Source organism: Carcharodon carcharias, chromosome 12, assembly GCF_017639515.1.
Source record: "Carcharodon carcharias isolate sCarCar2 chromosome 12, sCarCar2.pri, whole genome shotgun sequence".
Taxonomy (NCBI): domain Eukaryota; kingdom Metazoa; phylum Chordata; class Chondrichthyes; order Lamniformes; family Lamnidae; genus Carcharodon; species Carcharodon carcharias.
Window position 1 is genome coordinate 76028574 of NC_054478.1, and position 21274 is coordinate 76049847.

At 41.9% G+C, this 21274-nt stretch overlaps 1 protein-coding gene across 3 annotated transcripts in view; it reads right to left on the reverse strand.

Annotated features, from left to right (window-relative positions):
• Positions 1–21274, reverse strand: part of dcaf17 (ddb1 and cul4 associated factor 17) — a 50839-nt gene that overhangs the window by 19801 nt on the left and 9764 nt on the right. For all 3 annotated transcript variants that reach the window (XM_041200140.1, XM_041200138.1, XM_041200139.1), the window contains exons 4-10: positions 13507–13597; positions 10545–10681; positions 7319–7397; positions 5900–5989; positions 1871–1978; positions 434–539; positions 196–338 (exon numbers count right to left, since the gene is read on the reverse strand). In XM_041200140.1, the coding sequence (XP_041056074.1) occupies positions 196–338; positions 434–539; positions 1871–1978; positions 5900–5989; positions 7319–7397; positions 10545–10681; positions 13507–13597 (754 nt within the window). The remainder of the gene's footprint in view (positions 1–195; positions 339–433; positions 540–1870; positions 1979–5899; positions 5990–7318; positions 7398–10544; positions 10682–13506; positions 13598–21274) is intronic.

A 21274-nucleotide genomic window follows, 5' to 3' on the forward strand; every position in this document is an offset into this window, starting at 1 on the left:
CTGTAGAATTAGTTTTGGATTGGTTCAGTGAAAAGTCAGCAGAAACCAAACAAGATGAACTGAATGGATTCCTTCTTTTTTCTAAAGCTCTATGGCTTCATGGTTGTTTAAAGGCAAAAATTAGAAATCACTGTATATACTGCCCAGCTGCAAACCAATGTTGCACAAGTATCCAGAGCAATTGTGATACATTACCAGTTTTTTATCCTTTAAAGAATAAATATGGTAGATGCCTTCCTGTTTTCGTTCATTAGGAGTAATGATGTAATGCCAGGGGTGTCCTCCAATCTGAAAAGCACTTTTAAGACAAGAAACTTCAAATAGGACAGGTGGACAATCTGTGAAAATAGGGTTTTATGTTTACATTGATAGTGAGCTACTTATGCATCCTAATTCTGGATAATACAAGTAACAAGATTTTGCATAAATATACCTGTTATTTTAATATTACATGGAATTCCAAATGGAGCAGCACCCACAATTCCAGTTGTGTTGTTCCATTCACACCTTTGTCCAAGGATACATTGTTTCTGTGTAAACTATGTAAAGACAAGAACGTTGATATTTAAAAAACATTTCAGACTGCAATGTTGAACAATTTGTTTTGTGTTTGAGACTGTTGTATGTTTATAAAAACCACAGTACCATCTGGCATGGACTTTACAATACAGTAATGCACATTGAGTTGACAAATTTCTTACAGCGTTTATTCAATGAATACAAACTACAAACTGGTTAAGCCAAAACAATATACAAAATAACACAACTGTGTTACTGTGCCCTGTAAGTTACTTCTTAAAATGTAATGGAAACCACAAAGGTTAGTAGTCTCTCTGTTAAAGGGAACATTGTTTTGAAACGTTTTGGTCAGGCTCAAATTTATTCTTTATGTTTTCTACTGCATTGGGACCTTTGAAATTATTCCTGAAAAACAAAGGTACAGGACCAAATGTCACAGTACAGGATACTGCCAAAATTGAAAAAAACAACAAAAGGAAAAGCCTAGCAAAATCAAACATGACAAAGTATGCTAAGCTTAAATTTTAAAAGTCTGAAGATTGCAGGGTAGAATCAACAAAAGTGTAAAAATAAATTTGGAGTAAGAAACAGTGCACTGAACCTTGATATTAATATGGTGAAAAATTAAAAGATGGAATCATATTTGCAAATTGGAAAGAGCCAAAGATAAATGTTCAGAACAGTACTAACCATATTAGTGCCAATAAAATACAGGAAGAAGTTGAAAGTTAGAGGTGAAAGGAATCACCCATCAACATACTATGACAACTTGGATGAATTGGCAGCACATTTGCCTCTTTAATCTGAAGGTTGTGGGTTCAAGCTGCACTTCAGAATTTGAGTATATAATTTAGATTGACACTTCAGTGCACTACTAAATGAAAAGCTACAAAGTTGGAGGTGACATCCTTCTAATGAGACATCAAGTCAAAGGAATATCTGGCATTCTAGTGGTAAGAGCCTGCAATGTCCTCATTTACCGTTTCTCATTAAAACTCAAGTTTCAGTTCTTTGGCTGTTCTAGTTTTTCTCCTTGAAAAATACTTCCTCTTCCAAAGTCCAATCCAGAGGACTATCTGCTCATGTTCGTTTAACCTGCCCTTGATCTACTATACTTAACTACCTCATCATATTCACTTGTTATCTTGATCACACTCCTTGAACTCCTCTGATTTTTTTTTGCTCAATATAAACCTATTCCACTTTCCCTCTGATGAAATCATTATTCTTGACAGTAATAAACAAAATTGAATTAAGGTATTACTTTGCACACCTCAGAGCTGTTCCCATCAACAGGCTCCTCGTTCTACAGATTCAGCCTTGTCCAGTATATGCTATGTTCTCATTTTACCTTCTCAACAATCCACTGAAAACTGTAAAGCTTGACCAGTCCCATGCCGTACGTCACAATTAGCAAACCGTGAGAAACAGTGGCATCAGTTATATTGTTTCCAAATACCTATAACATGAGGAATATTGTATTAAAAAGGTTTACTGAATTATATCTATCACATTTTGGCATTCTATTTGAACTTTATCCTAGTTCATTTTTGTACTTAATATTGTAAAATTGAGTTTCGTTTTCTAATTGAAAATATTTTAATTCAAGGATGACATTACCAAAGTGTATTTGCAATCTCACCAGTTTTGGCCAAATATGGATACTACATTTTTCCAAACGTGTAAATACAACTCGCCATGCTTCTAAACAGTTAACATAAATTATTCAGTCACATGTTTCTAAGAGTTACAATGGAATCTTAAAATGTCACAACACAGAAACAGGCCATTCAGTTCAACTGATACATGACAGTTTTCATACTCCACACAGGTGAAGTCTTTTTTCTAATCTCTCCAATCCCTTTAATTCTTAATTTTGTGCTCATTCATTATCATCCGGTAGAAACTATACGTCACTACTTATCCCATTATAATCCTTTGTAATCCTGAAGATCTCATCAGGTCAGCCTATAACCTTTATAGTTTCAGTGAAAAGCCCTATCTTTAAAATTCTTTCTTCATAGCAGTATACCCTCATCCCTGATAGTATCTTACTGAATCTACATTGAGTATTGCTGAAATAAAGAGGTGCTGTTGAAGCTTTTCCTCTTGCACAAATCAGGACAGATGCAAGAATGCCAAATCTCAGCGAGTAACAATTTATACTGCATGAGAAAAAGTAGTGCTGATTGGTAAAGGGGTTGGCATGGATAATGTGCCAGGAAACTATTATCTCAAGGCTTAGTTGAAGGGTCAGTCACGAGGGGACACAAGTTCAAGGTGAGGGGCAGGAGGTTTAGGGGGGGATGTGAGGAATAGCTTTTTTTACCCAGAGGGTGGTGACGGTCTAGAATGCACTGCCTGGGAGGGTGGTGGAGGTTAGTTGCCTCGCATCCTTTGAAAAGTACCCGAATAACCACTTGGCACGTCATAACATTCAAAGCTATGGGCCAAGTGCTGGTAAATGGGATTATGTAGGTAGGTCAGGTGTTTCTCACATGTCAGTACAGACTCGATGGACCGAAGGGCCTCTTCTGCACTGTGTGATTCTGTGATTTTGTTTAATTCAAAAGAGGTGCAATGCCTGGGCATGCTCCTTTTGCCTGCAGAGGACAGGTCGCTCCATATGTACCTTCTAACAAGTTAGCTGCACTTTGAGCCCAACTGATGATCTTAATTTGGTTGTTAGTGTAATTCTTAGCACACTCGCGATTGTTCAGCAAGTGCTTTCCAATAAAAAGTACTGTTTACAATTTCAGCTACAGATTTATTTTTGTATTTTAATTTTCAAATAGAAATCAAAATCTTAATGTTAGTGGGTTTGTACCAGTTTGCAAGCTTATCCGATTTTTGTTCTATTTACTGTACTTTGGGAGTCTGCTCCATGAGGAAATATGTGATTATTGATAATCTAACATTAGACATTACATTCCGAGCTTTGCGAGCATGGGCTGGTTGAGTATTACAAACAGCTGAAGGGGTGTGCTGTTTGATGCAATCCACTAGATGAAAACCTTCGACATGTCTCTCTTTTCAGCAATACTCAAGTTCTGTACGACCAAGCGACTATTTAAATCTACACTGACCTTTTCCCATTACTTTTATATTCTTCTTAAATTGGGATATGCAAACTTGTACACAGCCCTCCAACTCCAGCCTAATATTGAACTTGTTCAAGAACTTAACTAGCTTTTATATTCCATGCTTCCTAATAAAAACTAAGGATTCCAATTTCCTTTGTTATAGTCTTTCTACTTGCCAACTTTAATGTAGGCTCTTCTACTTCATTTAAGGTATATATTTATTTCCTTACTCTTCCAAATGTGTAACTTTATCATTTTTTTTCGATTGAATTGCATTTGCAAGTGATCTGCCCATTCTTCTAGCCTATGTCCTTAAGTAGCCGTTGTCATAGTCTTCAATATAATTTGCAATATCACCAGCTACCCTTGATACTATTAATTCATAAGTTGTCAATTTGTGTACAGTAATCAACAACCAACTGACTACATTTCTTTATTTGCGAGTGTCATCATCTTTGACAAAAGTCTCTTCCATAGTACCTTGTATAATGCTTTTTGAAAATCCAAATAAACTGCATCCTCTGCATTCTTTTCAATTTATCTTCTTTGTTACCTCTTCAAAGAATTCTCCGGGGTTTCACTTTAGAGATCTGCACTGACTAACCAAGAATAAATTATAATCTCCTGACATGGGCTGTATAAGGTTGAAAATCCTTGGAGGTCTGCATTAGAACAGGAAGTCCCTTAGAACAGGAATGGCAGCTGCCCACGCCAAAGATGCACCTGGGGTGCCTGCCTGCTGAGGGTCAAAATTGTGGCAAAAAATTGGCTACATAGAGTGGATGTTGCCCTCCACCCAAAAAAAAACTACTTAGTAACTCCAAAGCCCTCTTGTAAGAGGGCCACATTTAAAGTTTTTTTTTTAAAAACTCACTCTTTGGGACAGCTTTTAACTGCTGATGGGCTTCTGGTGGGAATCGGCTGGATTCAGTTCATTTCCTTGACGCCCTGTACTGAAAGAAGCTGCAGCGATTCTATGTGGCTAACTTCCCACTTAAAAAAGACAGGAAATGAGCAAGAAATAATTGCTAACCTGCAGAAAATCTGGTGACCCTTGGTTACCCACAGGTACTCGGATAAGGGTGGAGATGCGCGTTCTGGGAGACAGTGTGTTAGGGAAGGACAAGGGAGCTTAGGACAAGGGAGGCCTAAACTTTCCTTGAGGGGCAGAGAAGTGCACTCCTGTTTCTCCCTGCCTCACTGAAGAAAGTAAACAACATACAGAGCAATCTTTTCTACTTCCAGTCCTCTTCTGACAGGCTTCCCCTGGTGGGAAAGCCAAAGGGCTTCTTCACAGTTCTGATTTGTTGTTGCTTTACATTAAACCAGTCAATAAAGTGTTGGCAAAAAAAATCATTTTAGAGGAACTAAGTGTTAAACAAGAAACGTACGCAAGTGCCAGATTTTAAATACATAGAATATTTCCTTTGTGATTGCTCATAGTGAGTTGGATATCCTGCTGTTTTATAGCGTATACTTTAAACAGTCTGATGGAAGAGTATAACAGAAAACATACACTAGCTACTGAACCTCCAGTTCTAGATCCATTAAGATCTCCCATGGCATTGCTGAGTGAGTTAGAGATGCTGGTTTTTGGTCACTATGACCAGTAAATTGTACTCTGTACAAGCTTCTATTGTATCACTTGCACTAATCAAAAAGCTTCTATCATATTTGAGCTAAAATGAGGATTGTAGTTTGCTAAGACATTTAAATAGTTAATATAAAATTGTAATGAGTCTTTAACAATTCAGCGGTGTAGGAGTCAGAAGTTATGAAGTGAGGAATTGCAAGTCTTGATGTCGGAGGGGTGCATATGGGCAGTTTGAGTTATTATCCCTATTGAGATGAATTGGAGAGGAAGCAGGAAATGGACAAACAACGATTCATTTTGCAGAAATGAGTCAGACCGGTAGGGCCGACTGCTTGACTCGAGGCCTGACCACAATAGACAGGTTGGGAGTGTAGTCCATGCCCACAGAATAGAAAGCCGGATGAATACAAATGGATTGTGTGCATAGATGGTCAGCCACAAACTGCTGAGCACTGAAGATGACCCATAAATTGGATGAAATCCTAAATGTAGCAAATACACGGTATACGTGAACAAATACAGGCAGCAGCGCTATCTATTACTGACAAGTATCCAGATTTCATTATTTCATACATTACTTAAATTAATTGGTTCACTGAGGTCATTGTTAAATAAGAGACAGAAAATGTGCAGGAAGTAATTTTTGATTTAATTAATTCACAGATTACAGCATACAGATTTAAAAACAAATAAAGTAACTTACATTTTTATCAATACCGAGCATTCCTACAAATGTAAGAGGTAGAACCCTGAACAAAGCTAAATGTAAAAGAACTGAGTGTTGAATTCCAGCCTGAAAGACAATAACAATGATTATTTAAAAGGAAGGCAATCAGAAAACAATCCAATTACTGGAGTGCACAAAACATTCTGATATTTAACGATTTTAAAGTTGGGACCAGCCTAACTCAAGAGAAGTGATGAGAAGGTCCCCAGGTGGCACTGTAATACCACACCATTTGGGTTTGACACCACAATTTCATGTCAGTTTGTGTTTAAGGGGTCTCTTGAACCTTGTGAACAAGTTTTAAATCCACCAGAAGTTAATTTAAATATGATGCTGCCACCTGTATACCAGGTAATGCAAACAGAGTATTATCTCATTGGACCCATGTTGCTGCTACCAGTATAAGACTGCTAGCTGTACATAAAAGCACTGTAAAAGGGTAGTCTGCTGCAACTCTTCTGTAGTTAGCTTGTATAATTAGAATTTATCTTATTTTACTTTGAAATTAGAAAATTATTTTAATAGCACAACTGAAACAACTTAAGGGTTTATGCAATTAATAAGTTGTGCCATTGCAGGTTTAAAATTAAACACCTCGAGCAGATAATAAAAAGAACAGGAAAATATTTTTAAGAACGTCCCGCAAAGGCCCAGTGATGAGAATCGTTTGTACGCTTACAGGCTGCACTATGGAGTGACAGGAATGGCTATCGCCTGCAATACTCCAAATTATTTCAAGTAATTATTTCAAAATAATTACTGAGTCCCAAATAGGAAGCGAGGTACTTTCCCTGACGCAAGAGAAAAATGTAAAAATGCTTCCACTACAATTTGGTAGAATTAATCAATCCATTCAAAACATTTTACAACACTAATTTCATCAAGTTTTTGTTTGGTGCTAATTACTATCATTGTGCACAAAGATTAAAAACTCTGATGTGATCATTACAAAATTGTTTACTGCTGAACAATGGCTTTCATTTTTCTTTAGGAATTTACTCGTTTTCTGAAACTGGTCGCATCTAAAATTACTGCGATAGTTTGATGTTGTAGTCAGTATATCTCAAAACTAAGTGACATCTATTGAGTGCGTATTCCAATTATAGATTGAAAATGCTTTGTCGAGAATTGCTAACAGCATTGATAGTCTTCACCTTCACAAAGAAACATATGGCAATGAAGGAAAAAATAATTTGCCTTCAGTTGCTTGCAAATTTCAAAAGGTTTTCCCTCTAAGTTAACAAACAGTTGGGTGTTCAAAATGTATGCCGACTACTGACAGCAGCTAATTAGTCATAACAACGAGCATAGAATCCCACAAAATCCAGTGAAGTTTTATATCAACATGGCAGTTAAACCAGCACCATCACACTGTAGATCATCCCCACTACTCACCGCTCTAGCTACAGCTGTAACTTTGTTCTGTGTAGTCTTGGCTACTATTGTCTCTTGAGTATCGTCCCAAGTCAAATACCTGTTAATTATAATGAGTTGTACAAACATCATAGTACATCAAATTACATTGGGTCTAAAGCACAAACAGGCTACTTGGCCCAATTGTGCTGGTGTTTGTCCACTAGAGCCTCCTCCCACCGCTCTTTGTCTAACCTCTGCAGCATACCCTTCTATTCTTTTCTTTCTCATATACTTATCTAGCTTCCCCTTTATGCATCTGCTATTTGGCTCTATTATTCCATGTGGTAGCACATTTCACAAGCTTAGCATTCTTTGGGTAAGTTTTTCTCAGAATTCCCAATTGGATTTAATAGTGATTAGCTTATATTTATGGTCCCTAGTTTTTGAATCACCTACAAAAAAAAATCTCCCAATGTCTACCCTATTGAACCTCTTCATTTTAAAGACCATTTCAGGCCATTTCTAGAAAAAAAGAGCCCCTGCCTGTTCAGACTTTCCTGTTCTAGCATCATCTTTTAAATCTTTTTCCTGCCTTGTCCAATGTCTCCACATCCTTTTTTATACTATACTATGCAGATTAGAACAGTGCATTGTACTCCAACTGTAAAACCAAAAGTTTTATAAAGTCTAACATTATTTCCTTGCTTTGAAGTTCTATCCCTCTAGAAATAAACTCCAGTGTTGGTTTACTTTTTTAAAACTTTTAATTCACCTGCATTGCTACTTATAGAAATTTGTGTATCTGTAACCCCCCCCCTTTGTTCCTGTATTTTATCCAACAATACATGGCCTCCTTAATTCTCCTACCAAAATGCACCACCTCACACTTATCTGTGCTGAAATTCATTTGTCAATTAAATAACCATCTCGCAAATTTATTAATGTCTCCTTATATTTTGTCAGAAATTTTTGTGTGAACCACAACCCCAATTTGCTGTTTCACACAAATTTAGGATTTGTGCTGCTGATTCCCAATTTCAAATCTTTAATGTAAAATTGTCAACTACTGTGGTCCTAGAACCCATCTCTGTGGAACAATACTTCCCACCTTTTGCCAGTCTGAGTAGCTGGACTTAACCCTTACCCTCAGTTTCTGTTTTATAGCTAAATTGCTTTCCATTCTTCCAACTGTTCCCTTACTCTACATGCACTGACCTTAATCTTGAGTATTATGAGGTATCTTATCAAAGAACTTTGAAAATCCAAATATATTACATTTATTGCATTACCCGTGTCTAATCTGTTAGTTCTTTGAAGAATTCAAAAAGTTTAGTCAAGCATAGTCATCCCTGTTGAAATTAATGCTCATTATCCTTTATTATATTCTCTGTTTCTAAATGTTTTTCTATTACATCTTTACTAAAAGATTCCAAAAATTTTTGCTAACACTGGTGTTGTTTCCTGAACTCATTCCATATCCGTTTCTACATATAGGAATCATATTTGCTATCCGGCAGTCTTCCTCTAATGCATTGTTTATATATAAATGTCTCTATCTCTTCTCGAACCTCTTAATTATTGTGGATGCAATCCACCGAGATCAAGGGTTTTACCCTCTCTCAGTTTGATTAGTTTGTCCATTATCTTTCCGTTTCTATCTTAAATATCTTTATATCTTTTTTGAACTCTTAGTCCAATTTTATTATATATCTTTGACCAATACATCTCACTCCCATCTCACCAAGTCTCAGCTACAGTATTGTGGCTAACTCTGGGTACCACACAAAGAACAATTTCAAGTCCTTGCAGAGGGTTCAGAGGAGATTAAGTAAAATGGATGGAATACTTCAGTTATGTGGAGAGACTAAAACAGGGATTGTTCTCCTTGAAGCAAACAAGGTGAAGGGGAGATTTAAAAGGGGGATTTTAGTACAATAAATTAGAAAAACTGATTTTACTGGAAGGAACGTTGGTAACCAGAGGACACAAATTTAAGGTTATTGGCCAAAGAAAAGGGGTGAGGACTTTTTTTTAAATGCAGTGTTATGATGGTCTGGAATGCATGTCTGAAAGGGCAGTAGAAGCAAATTTAATAATAACTTTCAAAAGGGAATTGATATACTTTAAGGAGTAAATTGCAGAACTATGAAGAAAGGAAAGTCAAACGGACTTTGCAGCTCTTTCAAAGAGCCTGTACAGATATGATGAGTGAACAGCCTCCTTCTATGCTGTATGTTTCTATGTTAAATTTGGACTGTCTGTACTTGAATTGGCATAAATTAATAAGAATCCCACAAATACTTATGGAACATAAAAGAACAAAAAAAAAGGGAGCTATTATACCACAGCAAATTTTGGAAAGGTTAATGAAACAAAACTGCTGTGTTTTTTCATCACTTCAAGGAATAATCTTGCACACATGAAATAATTTTTTTGTAAGGAATGTGTTATGATATGGCAGGTGGTAATTGCCAGCCTGACCAAATGCCAAAGGGAAACTTGGCCAAGCTACCTCAACGATTTGCAATTTGTATTTTTATTATGAGAAAGTATGTGTACTGAAGTCAGAAGTAAAGATTCCACTACCACATTTGGAGATTTTAAATATTAAATTAAAACATTTATTAAGAAAAGAAAACTTAAACATTCAAGATTACAGTTACACAGTTCAATTTAGTATTATAACATTTCCCAAAAGATTCCGACTTAGACAGACTCACACATAAACACCCTTTTCCAGGCAACAGTCCCTGTAGATTCAAAATCTATAAAAGATCCAGTAATATTACTGCAAGGTACCCACTATACGGGAGGTATTTCACAAGCTTCTCTCTGCTTCTCACTCGACAACGGAAATCCAAGGCTTGTAATAAAATCTTGCTTTCTGGAACAACCAGACACTTCTCTGGGTGGCGAGAAACTGCTTCACACAGTGCACTGTTCAAGATCACATGGCCACACACCCATATAACTTTCAACCTTTCCTTAAATATATTTTCCCCTTTCATCTTTAAATGCATCCTTTTTAATGTTCTTGATAATTAACATTTGATAATTACCTTTCCCAGAATCTAAAAATCTTTCATGTTGTCTTTATGGCCACTACTTTCAAGAAAAGTAAACTTAATAAGTTAGCTTTACTTTCTTTTCAAAAATGCCTGTTTTATACCTAACCCTTTAATGAACAAACACACACACACACACACACAAACGCGCACACACCTGCTTCACAGTATCCCACAGTAACAAACGTTAGTTTGAATACCTGAATTTCCACTGAGATGAGAGGTAGATTTTTTCTAGAATTTCTGCAGTCTTAGTAGACATACGAATGAGCCAGTTGTTTGCAGTCAGGGCTATGAGTGATGGCGTATGATCTGATGGTTTGGGTAACATTTCTCCCTTGAGTGTAAAAGAATGTTTAAATTATGAAAATGCTTTCAAATTTAATGTTTGCATACTGTAACGTTATGCAGACAAAAGAAAGAATCTCAACAGAAAGCGCACAGTTATAATACATATAAAATGAGTGGTAACTAGGTGACTTCACTGTCGCTGGTTCAAAATCCTGGAACTCCCTTAACAACACTGTGGGTGTACCTACACCACATGGACTGCAGCAGTTCAAGAAGGCAGCTCACCACCACCTTCTCAAGGGCAATTAGGGATGGACAATAAATGCTGGTCTAGCCAGCGATGCCCATATCCTGTAAATGAATGAAAAAAAATACTGGTTTACATGTGGAAGTGTGGGAGATATGGGTCAAAGAGAAAAACAAGTCAATGAGTAGTACTGCTTTTAAATGTTTCTTCATCTTCGTGGAATGTTTCCACCGCTCAGTCTCTTGTAGCAACACCACCTTGTGCATCATGCTCACCTCATGGCCAAAGACAGGGCAAAAAACTTCAGAGCAAGACAAGGCAGGTTTTTGAGGAAGAGGAATGGAGATGGGCATGGAGACACACTCAATATCACTACTAACAGCACCATGTGCAACTGCCAATTCAATATAATAGCATTCAGATCATGCATCACCCATAGTGCCAGCACTCCTCTCCCAAAGATATTGACAGTGGGGTATTTGGCAATGATGATGCTTGAGGTAAAGGGGAAAGGGATAGGGCTTTCTCTTGTATGAGATGGTCATGACATGGCACTTGTGTGGCATAAATATTACATGCCATTTGTCAGCCAAAGATTGTTGTCAAAAACTCTACTGTAGGTTGGCATGGGTTACTGCATTTTTTGAGAAGTCATGAAAAAAGTCAAATTCAAATATCTGGATGTAAATATTTAAAATTAAAATCAATGAAAAATGGGTCTGTAGATGAATGCATTAAATATTCCATGGTTTCATTTCTTAAGTTTCTTTTTTTAATCCTGGATCAATGTTTTAACATTCAGTTTTTAGGCTTCATTGTGTAGCGTTTCTGACATACCAACATGACTCGTCATTAAAATATTTTCAACATTTTGAATGGAAATGTTAGAAGGGAATTCCTTTGTTGTATAGCACCCATGTTTGGCCACTAGTGGAATCCTGCAACTATGAGCTTTGAAACAAAAGACTGCAGCAGTTTTGGAAGTTAATGGAAAACACTACTAAAGTATAATGAATATTGTCAACTTACCGTATTAATGATCTTACTTTCTACTTTACATTGACTTTTAATTTATTTAAGGGGCAGGATTCCACAAGTGGCCAAACTAGGGTGCCATACAACAAAGGGACTTCCTTCTAACACTTCCGAAATGTTGAAAATGTTTTAGTGATAAGTCATGCTAGTGTGTCAGAACCACTATACAATGAAGCCTAAAAACAGAATGTGAAAAAGTTGATCCAAGATAAAAAAAATAAACTTAAGAAATTAAATATTCCATGGATTTATGTATTCATCTACAATTTCTATTTTGTATTTTAGTGAATGCGTTCACCCTTTAAAAAGGGGTGAACATCCCCACGAAAATAAGGGGCATAGGATTTTCAGAGGAACACATTAAGTATTTGTACGCTTGTATTCCACTGTGTAATTTCAAGGCTTACATCTCCACATGACTACTGTAAAGCTAATAAGTTGACATAATTTAACTTATTTCCACAATAAAGTTTCTTTCAGAAATGCAACTTAAGGTCTATGAACCAAAGAAGCAAACTGCCACTAAATTCAAAGAATTAACAGTTCTTTCCCCTCACCACCGCCCCCACCATCCCCTCCCCCACACACACAAATAAAACTGGACATGATCTAAGTATGAAGATTTAGAATTAATTCCGTAGCAAGATGGCAATAGAAGTCAATAACCAATCTCGGTCATTCTTCCCATCAGTGATTTGGGTGGACTCAATGATCTTTCTCATTCTACTCCCATTCTCTTTCAAAGCACATTGTTCAATTCATCCACAGTCTGTTATAAAAATGCCCCTTAATTTAAAGGGTTACATTCATTTTCAAACAATTTATTTGTTAATTTCTTATATTGGACACAAATCACCTAGTGATTGTTAAAACAATTTCCACAATATCTGACAGAAAAATTATAAGTAGTTACAGGGATTTATACGGCATAAGAGTTAGTAGTAGATTTTCCTCTTCTTTGCCCTACAGACAGGGAACAGGCAATCCATTATACAGGGAAAATGTAACAGAAGTCTATGATGTCAGTTCTGAGCCCTACCTTCACTGCCCCAGGTTTCCCTGGGTTTACCCTGCAAAATGACCTGGAGTAGATGCAGGCCTAGTGTAGACACTTTAATGAGATGGAAGTGGTGTTCCAATCCTCCCACCCATTTTCCTGGATTGTTGTCCTTTTGGGGTCCCAGTGGAAGGGTACCGATGAGAAGCTGGTACAGAATGCCAGTAAGAATTCTGTGGACAGGCCAGAAATTATATGGGGAAGGGATTAAGATAATTTAAAAGAAAAGTCATGGACAATTTCTATTTCCAACAGCAACCAAAAGATCCCAATCTCAGCAGCAGCATACCATCTCCCTATTGTTGAGGTGCATATCTCAGTTACAACTTGGGTCTGTCCTGGAATCTATCAGGTCTTAGGAAGGAAATCAAAGGAGACTCTGGCTCCTCAAAGGTATCTATAGGGGGCAAACTGCCTTATTTTGTCTAAGATGACATTATAGATTTCTCGGAAATCCAGCTAAAGGAATACCATAACATTGATGGGAAGTTATTCATAACTCTTCATTTTTACAGATACCAAATTAACTCACCACAGGAGACTCGCAAAGTAGTGCATCCTCAATCTTCTCAGACTTGTGAAGTTTTGGTAAATCATACAGCAAAGTCGGCCAAGCACCAGTGCTGAAACACAAGAAAAAATGTAAATGGTGGCACTTGCAGCTTCTCATCAAGTGCAAATACCAACACTGGTTTGATAAGAATGATGAAAACATCTCTCATCTTTCAAGTCTTCTAGCGGCTCTGCAGTCAACATCCAAGCGTCAAGCCTATAAAAATATTAAAGGAGTTCCAGCATGCTTTAAGAGAAATGCAGAATGGCTGGTGGAACACAAAAGCTGATGCACTGCAACATCCAGCTGAGTTTTATGATCCGTGTTTTTACAATGTGAAGACTGTACATGGACCACCCAACATAGCATTTGCTCCTATCCCAACAGCTGGTGGAAATGAACTAATCACATGAGGCAGCTGTAATGGAATGGTGGAATGAGCACTTTGCCGAGCTCAATGGACTCTCATACATCTCAGCAGATTCTCTGCATCATATTGAGCAGTTGTCAGAGAAAGCAAGCTCGTCTCTTCCTCCTTACACTGAAGAGGAGATAAAGGCAATCAAATCAACCGAACAAGGCAAAACCACTGGCCTAGAGAGCATTCTAGCAGAGATTTAGCAGTATAGGAGTACAGAGCTTGTTAACAAACTTACAGCTGTCTTCAAGAGTATCTGGGATCAGGAAACAGTTCCACAGGACCTCAAGGATGCCAACACAGTCAGCATCTGGATGCTAAAGGATCCAAAAATGTTTTGCAGCATCTACTGAGGAATAGGTCTTCTCTCAATTTCAGGAAAGATCCATACAAGATCCCTGTTAAATCATCTACCAGACAGATGATGTCCTGCAATCACACAATATGGTTTTAGGGCTGCAGGACTGCTGATATTCTGTTTGTAGCAAGACGACTACAAATGCAGAGAGCAACACCAGGATCTATATTTTTTGTTCATGGACCTAACAAGTTTTTGACAGTGTGTTTGTGCCTGTGGCAAGATGTCCAATGCCTTTGCAGTAACCAGTGGCGTAAAGCAAGGATATGACGTGACTCCATAACTTGTCAATCTCTTCTTTGCTGCGATGCTTAAGGAAGCCACCTGAGACATGCCTGTAGGCATCAACATTAGGTTCCACTCAGGGAAGGTCTTCAATCTCTCCAGATTGCGTACCACCAAAGTCGCAAAAGCAATAATCAGAAAGCTTCTTTATGCAAAAGACTATGTCCTAGCTGCCCACAGACTATGGCAAACAAATTCTCCAGCGCTGCCAAAAACCTTGGTCTCCAAATCCATGTCGCCAAGACCAAGATTATGTTTCAGCCAGCACTGGACACACACTGAACCTAGTAGGAACTGGACATAATTGTTAATGGCACCTGTCAAAAATTGTAGAAAAGTTCTCATACCTTGGTAGTGTGCTCTCTAGGGATGCCACTATTGAAGATATCCATACACACATCCAGAAAGCAAGTTCTGCCAATGATTCCATGATTGCGTGTGAAAGCATTGAGCTGAAGACTAAAATCAAACTTTATCAGGCCACTGTCCTGGCAACCATTATGTATGGTGCAGAATCCTGGATCTGCTGTAGGTGCCACATCGCAGCTCTGGAACATCTCCATCAAAGACACTTGAGCTCTGTCACGAGAATATGATGGCAGGACAAAATCACAAACAACAAGGTCCTTCAAGGTACTGGAATGAACAGCAAGATCATCAACCTCCAGAATATTTACTTCGATAGACAAGCCATGTCTCCTGCAGGGATGACTAAAGAATCCACAAGCGGATCTGCTGTTGCAAACTGCCCCAGGAAAAATGGCATCAAGGTGGCCAGTACAAATGATACAAGGACACCCTAAAAAAAAAAGCCTTACAAACTGCTGCATTACGGACCACCTCTCTTGGGAAAACACTGCAGCTGACTGGCTCATGTGGAGGCAAGTGCTGAAATTTGGTTCAGCATGTTACAAGGATCATCTAGACCAGGGCTGTCCAACACACACCCATGGTCCACAGTCCAGCCGGCCAAAGGTTTGTATCCTGCCGGCCAATTGCTGCTGTAATCGCTTTAAAAAATGTAAGGTACCAGGCTATTACTGTAAAGTTTGAATCTCTGAGGATTCACGGATTTTTCAGCCAGCTTTTCTCGAGTCAGTGCTGATGGGGCTGAGTTAGTGACTGGGACAGGGATTGGGAACCAGGGGCGGAATAGTCCAGAAAATGTCCACCACGATGAAGAATGAATGAGGAGCTCGCGCATGTGCGGCAAAGGGGGGAGGAGGGAGAAAAACAGAGAAGGCAGGATGGGGGTGGGGGGGGAGGGGGGAGAAAAACAGAGAAGGAAGGATGGGGGTGGGGGGGGAGAAAAACAGAAGGAAGGATGGGGGCGGGGGGAGAAAAACAGAGAAGGTAGGATGGGGCGGGGGAGGGGGGAGAAAAACAGAGAAGGATGGGGACGGGGGGGAAAAAAACAGAGAAGGATGGGGACTGGGGGGTAAAAACAGAGAAGGATGGGGACGGGGGGGGATAAAACAGAGAAGGATGGGGACGGGGGGGGATAAAACAGAGAAGGATGGGGACGAGGGGGGATAAAACAGAGAAGGATGGGGACGGGGGGGGGATAAAACAGAGAAGGATGGGGACGGGGGGGGGATAAAACAGAGAAGGATGGGGACGGGGGGGAAAACAGAGAAGGATGGGGACGGGGGGGAAAAAAAACAGAGAAGGATGGGGACGGGGGGAAAAAAACAGAGAAGGATGGGGACGGGGGGAAAAAAACAGAGAAGGATGGGGACGGGGGGGATAAAACAGAGAAGGATGGGGACGGGGGGGATAAAACAGAGAAGGATGGGGGTGAGACAAACAAACATTCAGGGGAGAAACCAGAAATGAGGGGGAAACAGATGTGGGGCAGAGAAACAGAAATGGGAGCCAGAATTTTTAGCTCGGCATGCAGTCATGTGCCCGACATGGCCGAGGATGAAATAAAGCGCGTTGACGTCAGCCGCGTGTGCTGACATCAACGTGCACTCTCGCGGTATTTCAGTAGGCAGGCACATGATGAAGTCGGAGGTGCGCCCGCCATTAATTATGTGGCCAGTTAAGGCCCTTGAGACACCAACTGTCTTGGATTTTATGTAGCCTGTACGATTTTCAGGTCGTCGCACGGGCTAAACGAGCAGGCCACAATTTCAAAAACCTCATCCATGGGCGGGATAAGAGGGGTCAGTGGGTTTGTCAATGCGACTAGTTTGTAGTTTAGGTTATAACTTGCTACTGGTTGGAACAGGACATCTTCATTTCACTTCAGAGCTGCAGCGACAGAAATAAGAGGCTTCAGTTCAGGACACAGTGTTATTTTCCAGGCCCCTGGAGGATTCACACCACTAGGGGCCTTCCAGGTATCAGACAGCCTTCCCTTACCCTGGTAATGGGGATTGTGGTCTCTGTTGGAGGCACCTCCTCTGAGGAGGAAGAGAGAGCCAGAAGAGGGAGGAGGCCAGGTGTCCCTATTCAGCCTCCAGGGGAGTGACCTGTGGAAGGAGAGGGGCGCAGGACCAACAGGAAGTCCAGGGCAGTAGGGGCCGCAGAAGACACCACTATCCTGCTGCCAGGGTTTACAGGCGGTGATGCAGCTACCTCAATATGTCTGATGTGCAATGCCAAAGGAGGCTCCGTCTCTCAAGGGAGACTGACCTCCATTTGTCAGAGGATCAGCCCTGAGATCAGCTCCGATTGTGTGGGTGGACACCCCATGCCAGTGGCACTGAAGGTCACGATGACCCTCAACTTGTATGCCTCCAGCTCCTTCCAGGGGTTGGTGGGTGATGTATGTGGAGTCTCCCAATCAGCTGTCCACAGTTGCGTCAAGCAGGTGACAGACGCTCTGTTCAGGCATGAACTGACTTTCATTCACTACTGTATGGATGAGGCCAGCCAGGCTGAGCGACCCAAAGCTTTGCAGCGATTGCTGGCTTCCCCCGTGTCCACGGTGCTCTCGACTGTACACATGTGGCCATCAAGGCACCAGCAGGTGAGCCCGGTGCCTTCATCAACAGGAAGGACTTCCACTCCATGAGCGTGCAGACAGTGTGTGATCACAGGATGCTGATTCTGCAAGTCTGTGCAAGGTAACCTGGCAGCTCCCATGACGCTTACGTCCCAACAGACTCCCAGGTGCCGAGGCTCTTCAGTGCTCTAGTCTGACTGGGTGATAAGGGCTATCCCCTCAAAAAGTGGCTCAGAACACCTCTCCGCCACCCAAAAACGGAGGCCAAGCAGAGGTACAACAGGAGCCATGCGTCCACAAGGGCGGTGGTAGAGAGAACCATAGCTCTTCTCAAGATGCGCTTCCAATGCCTGGACCATTCGGAAGTACACTCCAATACCCCACCCCCCCAGATCGTGTGTCATTGATTGTGGAGAGTGCAGCATGCAATCACTATCAGGAACTGGAAAGGGGGATGCAGTGGAGGAAGATCTTGACACAGCTGCACAGGCAACAGATGATGAGTCCAGTAGTGAGTCCGAGGATGAGCACTATCAAGAGAACGCTAAGGGCATAGACGCTGACTTGGGCAACATCCAGGGGCACCCAGGACGCTTTGATCTAACGCTTCTTCAGCTGGCCTACCAAATAAGAGCCACCACCACATGCCAGAGCTACAGGCTCCTTACTCGCTCCCTGTCAGGACCAGTTCCTTAGTCAACAACATAAACTTTATTGAAATGGCACATAGTGTAATGAGAAACAACTCCATCATAACATCATGACTTACCCTGCCCCTGCAGAAATAATGAAGCATCCAGAGGCTAGTTGCACAAAAACACATTTAATTAACTGGTGCCTGGCAAACATTCTACAAATTAACACTGACAAATATTTTCCATCACACCAATAAACATTGAACGGAAAAATTGGGGACACAAAAATCACCCGTGATCAGGCCATGTTGTGATTAAGGTGCTTTAAGTTTTCACTTGCGGGTGCTATGTCTAGGTGTTACCCCCTCACTGGCACCGGCATTGGAGACAGCCTGCTCACTCTGCTGTCCTGTTGGCCTTGATGACTTTGTGCTGGCCCCACCTGGGAGAGCGCGGCCAGTGCCATGGCTGGCATCTCCCCACTTGCCGCAGCCTCATCTGATGCCATGGTCACTGGCAGAGGGACGGAGGAGCTGCTGCCCTCATCTTGAGTGCCCTGAAAGGAGCCCACAGAGAAGATAGGCAGCTCGTGCGCCAACATGAGGTTGTTCTGAACCTCCCTGCTCACCACTGATGGACGGACACCTAGCTGGGATACTGGGTGCCCCATCCATCTCCCACACTGGCCACCTGAGGTCATTGCCGGTGTGAGCAGGTCCGAGCGCATCGCCAAGAACCCCTGATTCAGTTTCTGAAGGAGTCTCTCCATGAGAGTCGCCACTCTCTCCATGAAGGAGGCATTGCGCTTGGCCATGAGATTCAAGGCATTGCTCATGCTCCGCAAGGAATCCTCCCACATACCCTGCTAGATGTCGAGCATCCGCTGCCTCATGGACGACTGCTGACTGCCGGCGCCCTGGCACTCTCTACCTCCACCTGCACCACAAGTGAGTGTTAAGTGCTCTCTCTAACGTTCACCGAGATAGTAGCCGGCAATCTAATGCCCACTAAGGTGCTGGTATCTGTGCTGGTGCCTGCTTGAGAGAGCGGGTGTGACACAGGTGCGTTTTGATCAGTGTGGTCCTCAGGGGTCTGGGGTGGACCTTCAGGTTCCTCATCCTGAAGGGCTGGTGGCGAGCCTAAAAAGGAAAAACAAGGACATGTCATTGGTTAAAGTCATCACACTGTTACTGTGCATGCCTGCAGCCTCAAGAGACAGAGATATGCGTCAGGGTGCCCTCGTCTTTCCATTATCAATGCATATTCCAGGTGCGAGGCTCACCGCAATAGAGAGACTACAGTGGAATGGTTACAATTAGCGCCATTCTAACCTCAGTGCACTGCACTCTTACCGCCCTGTAGTACCCTAACTCACCGCGGCCGCTTGACCTAGGTGCATGGCACTTCTCCAGCTCCAAGGCCTCGTGCTCATAACGAGTAAGGATTAGGCGTTGCGGTGGTCCCCCGCCAGTAAGCGACCACTCTGCATTGTTATGGGATGTTTTTTCCTGAAAGGATAGAGGAGCATTGATTAGTCCACTCTCTACTTGCAGCGCAATTACAGCCTGGCCAACCCCAGCTGAGGAAGACCTCGCAGGGCTCAGCCGATTTGCGACTCTGGAGCTGCAAGGCACTTGTTCCAAGCAAGCAGGGCTCACCCCCTTGCCCAGATGCTGCCTCATTGACATTAGCCACTCACAATCTAACACCTCTGAGGTCCATAGGGGATGGGCAGCTCTTAACTGGTCTGCAAAGTGACCCATGCCAACAAGGTACTCACCCTTCTTGATCGTTGAAACGCTTCCGGCATTGCACCCATGTGCGCCTCACCACGTCGTGGCTGCTGACCCTGGATGTCACCTCCTCCTAGGCCTTTTTGGTGAGGTGGGGAGGGGGGGGCTTCCTGCTCCCGTCCCTGGGGAGAAGGGTTTCTATCCGTGCTGCCACCTCATCTAGGAGGGCAGCGAGGCACTCATTGGAGAAACGCGGGGCCGAATGCCCCACCGAACTGCTCTCCCGCCTGCCATGTTTACCCATAACGCTCTCCATCACGACTTCCGCATCCTTTGGTGGCAGCCTTCCAAGGGCCACCAAGGCCACATTTGAATCAGCCACCAGGTCACCATTAGACCCGGCAGACATTGAGCACCCACCCGCCCCTTCCCTCTCATTCTGCAGCCGCATCTTACACTGGGCGGGCCTTAACTGGCCCACCCCCATAAAAAAAAGCAGTGTGCTGCCAATCGCAGGTGGTGGTCAGCTTCCCAACTGCCCCTGCATGCCAAGGGCAAAATTGTGCTCGGTGGGGGGGCGTTGGGGGTAAACCGAGATTTGGAGGTGGGGGGAGAAACCGAGTTTGGTGGGGACCAGGGAGAGAACTGAGATGGAGATGGGAAACCGAGATGGGGGGTGGAGAACGAGAGACGGAGGAGACAATTTTGCTCAGACTCCTTGATGCCACACTCATCAATTTGATGTTAAGAGCAGTAGTCCTCACATCACCTCTGGAATTCAACTTTTTATCCCATGTTTGAACCAAGCTGCAATGAGTTCTGGAGCCAAATAAACCTAGCGGAACTCAAACTGAGCACTGGTGATCAGATTGTAGCTCAGTAAGTGCCACTTGTTAGCACTGTCGACAACAGCTTCCATTACTTTGCTGATGATTGAATGTAGACTGGCCAGAAATTGGCCATTTTGATTTATTCTGCTTTTTGTGGACTGGACGTACCTGGGCAATTTTCCACATCATCTGGTGGATGCCAATGTTGTAGCTGTACTGGAATAGCTTAGCTAGGGATGCAGATAGTTCTAGAGCACAGAACTTAAGCTGGGGCATTGACAGGGCCTTTAGCTTTTGCTGTATCCAGTGCATTCAGCCATCATGTAGAGTTATTTGAATTGACTGAAGACGAGATTCTGTGATGCTAGAACCTCAAGAGCAATCTGAGACATATCATCCAGTCGGCGCTTCTGGCTGGAGAAGGTTGCCTCATCTCTTGCATTCATGTCCTGGGCTCCCCCATTATTGATGATGGGATGTTTGTGGAGTCTCCTCCTCCAGTTCGTTGGTCCATCAACATTCACGATTGGAAGTG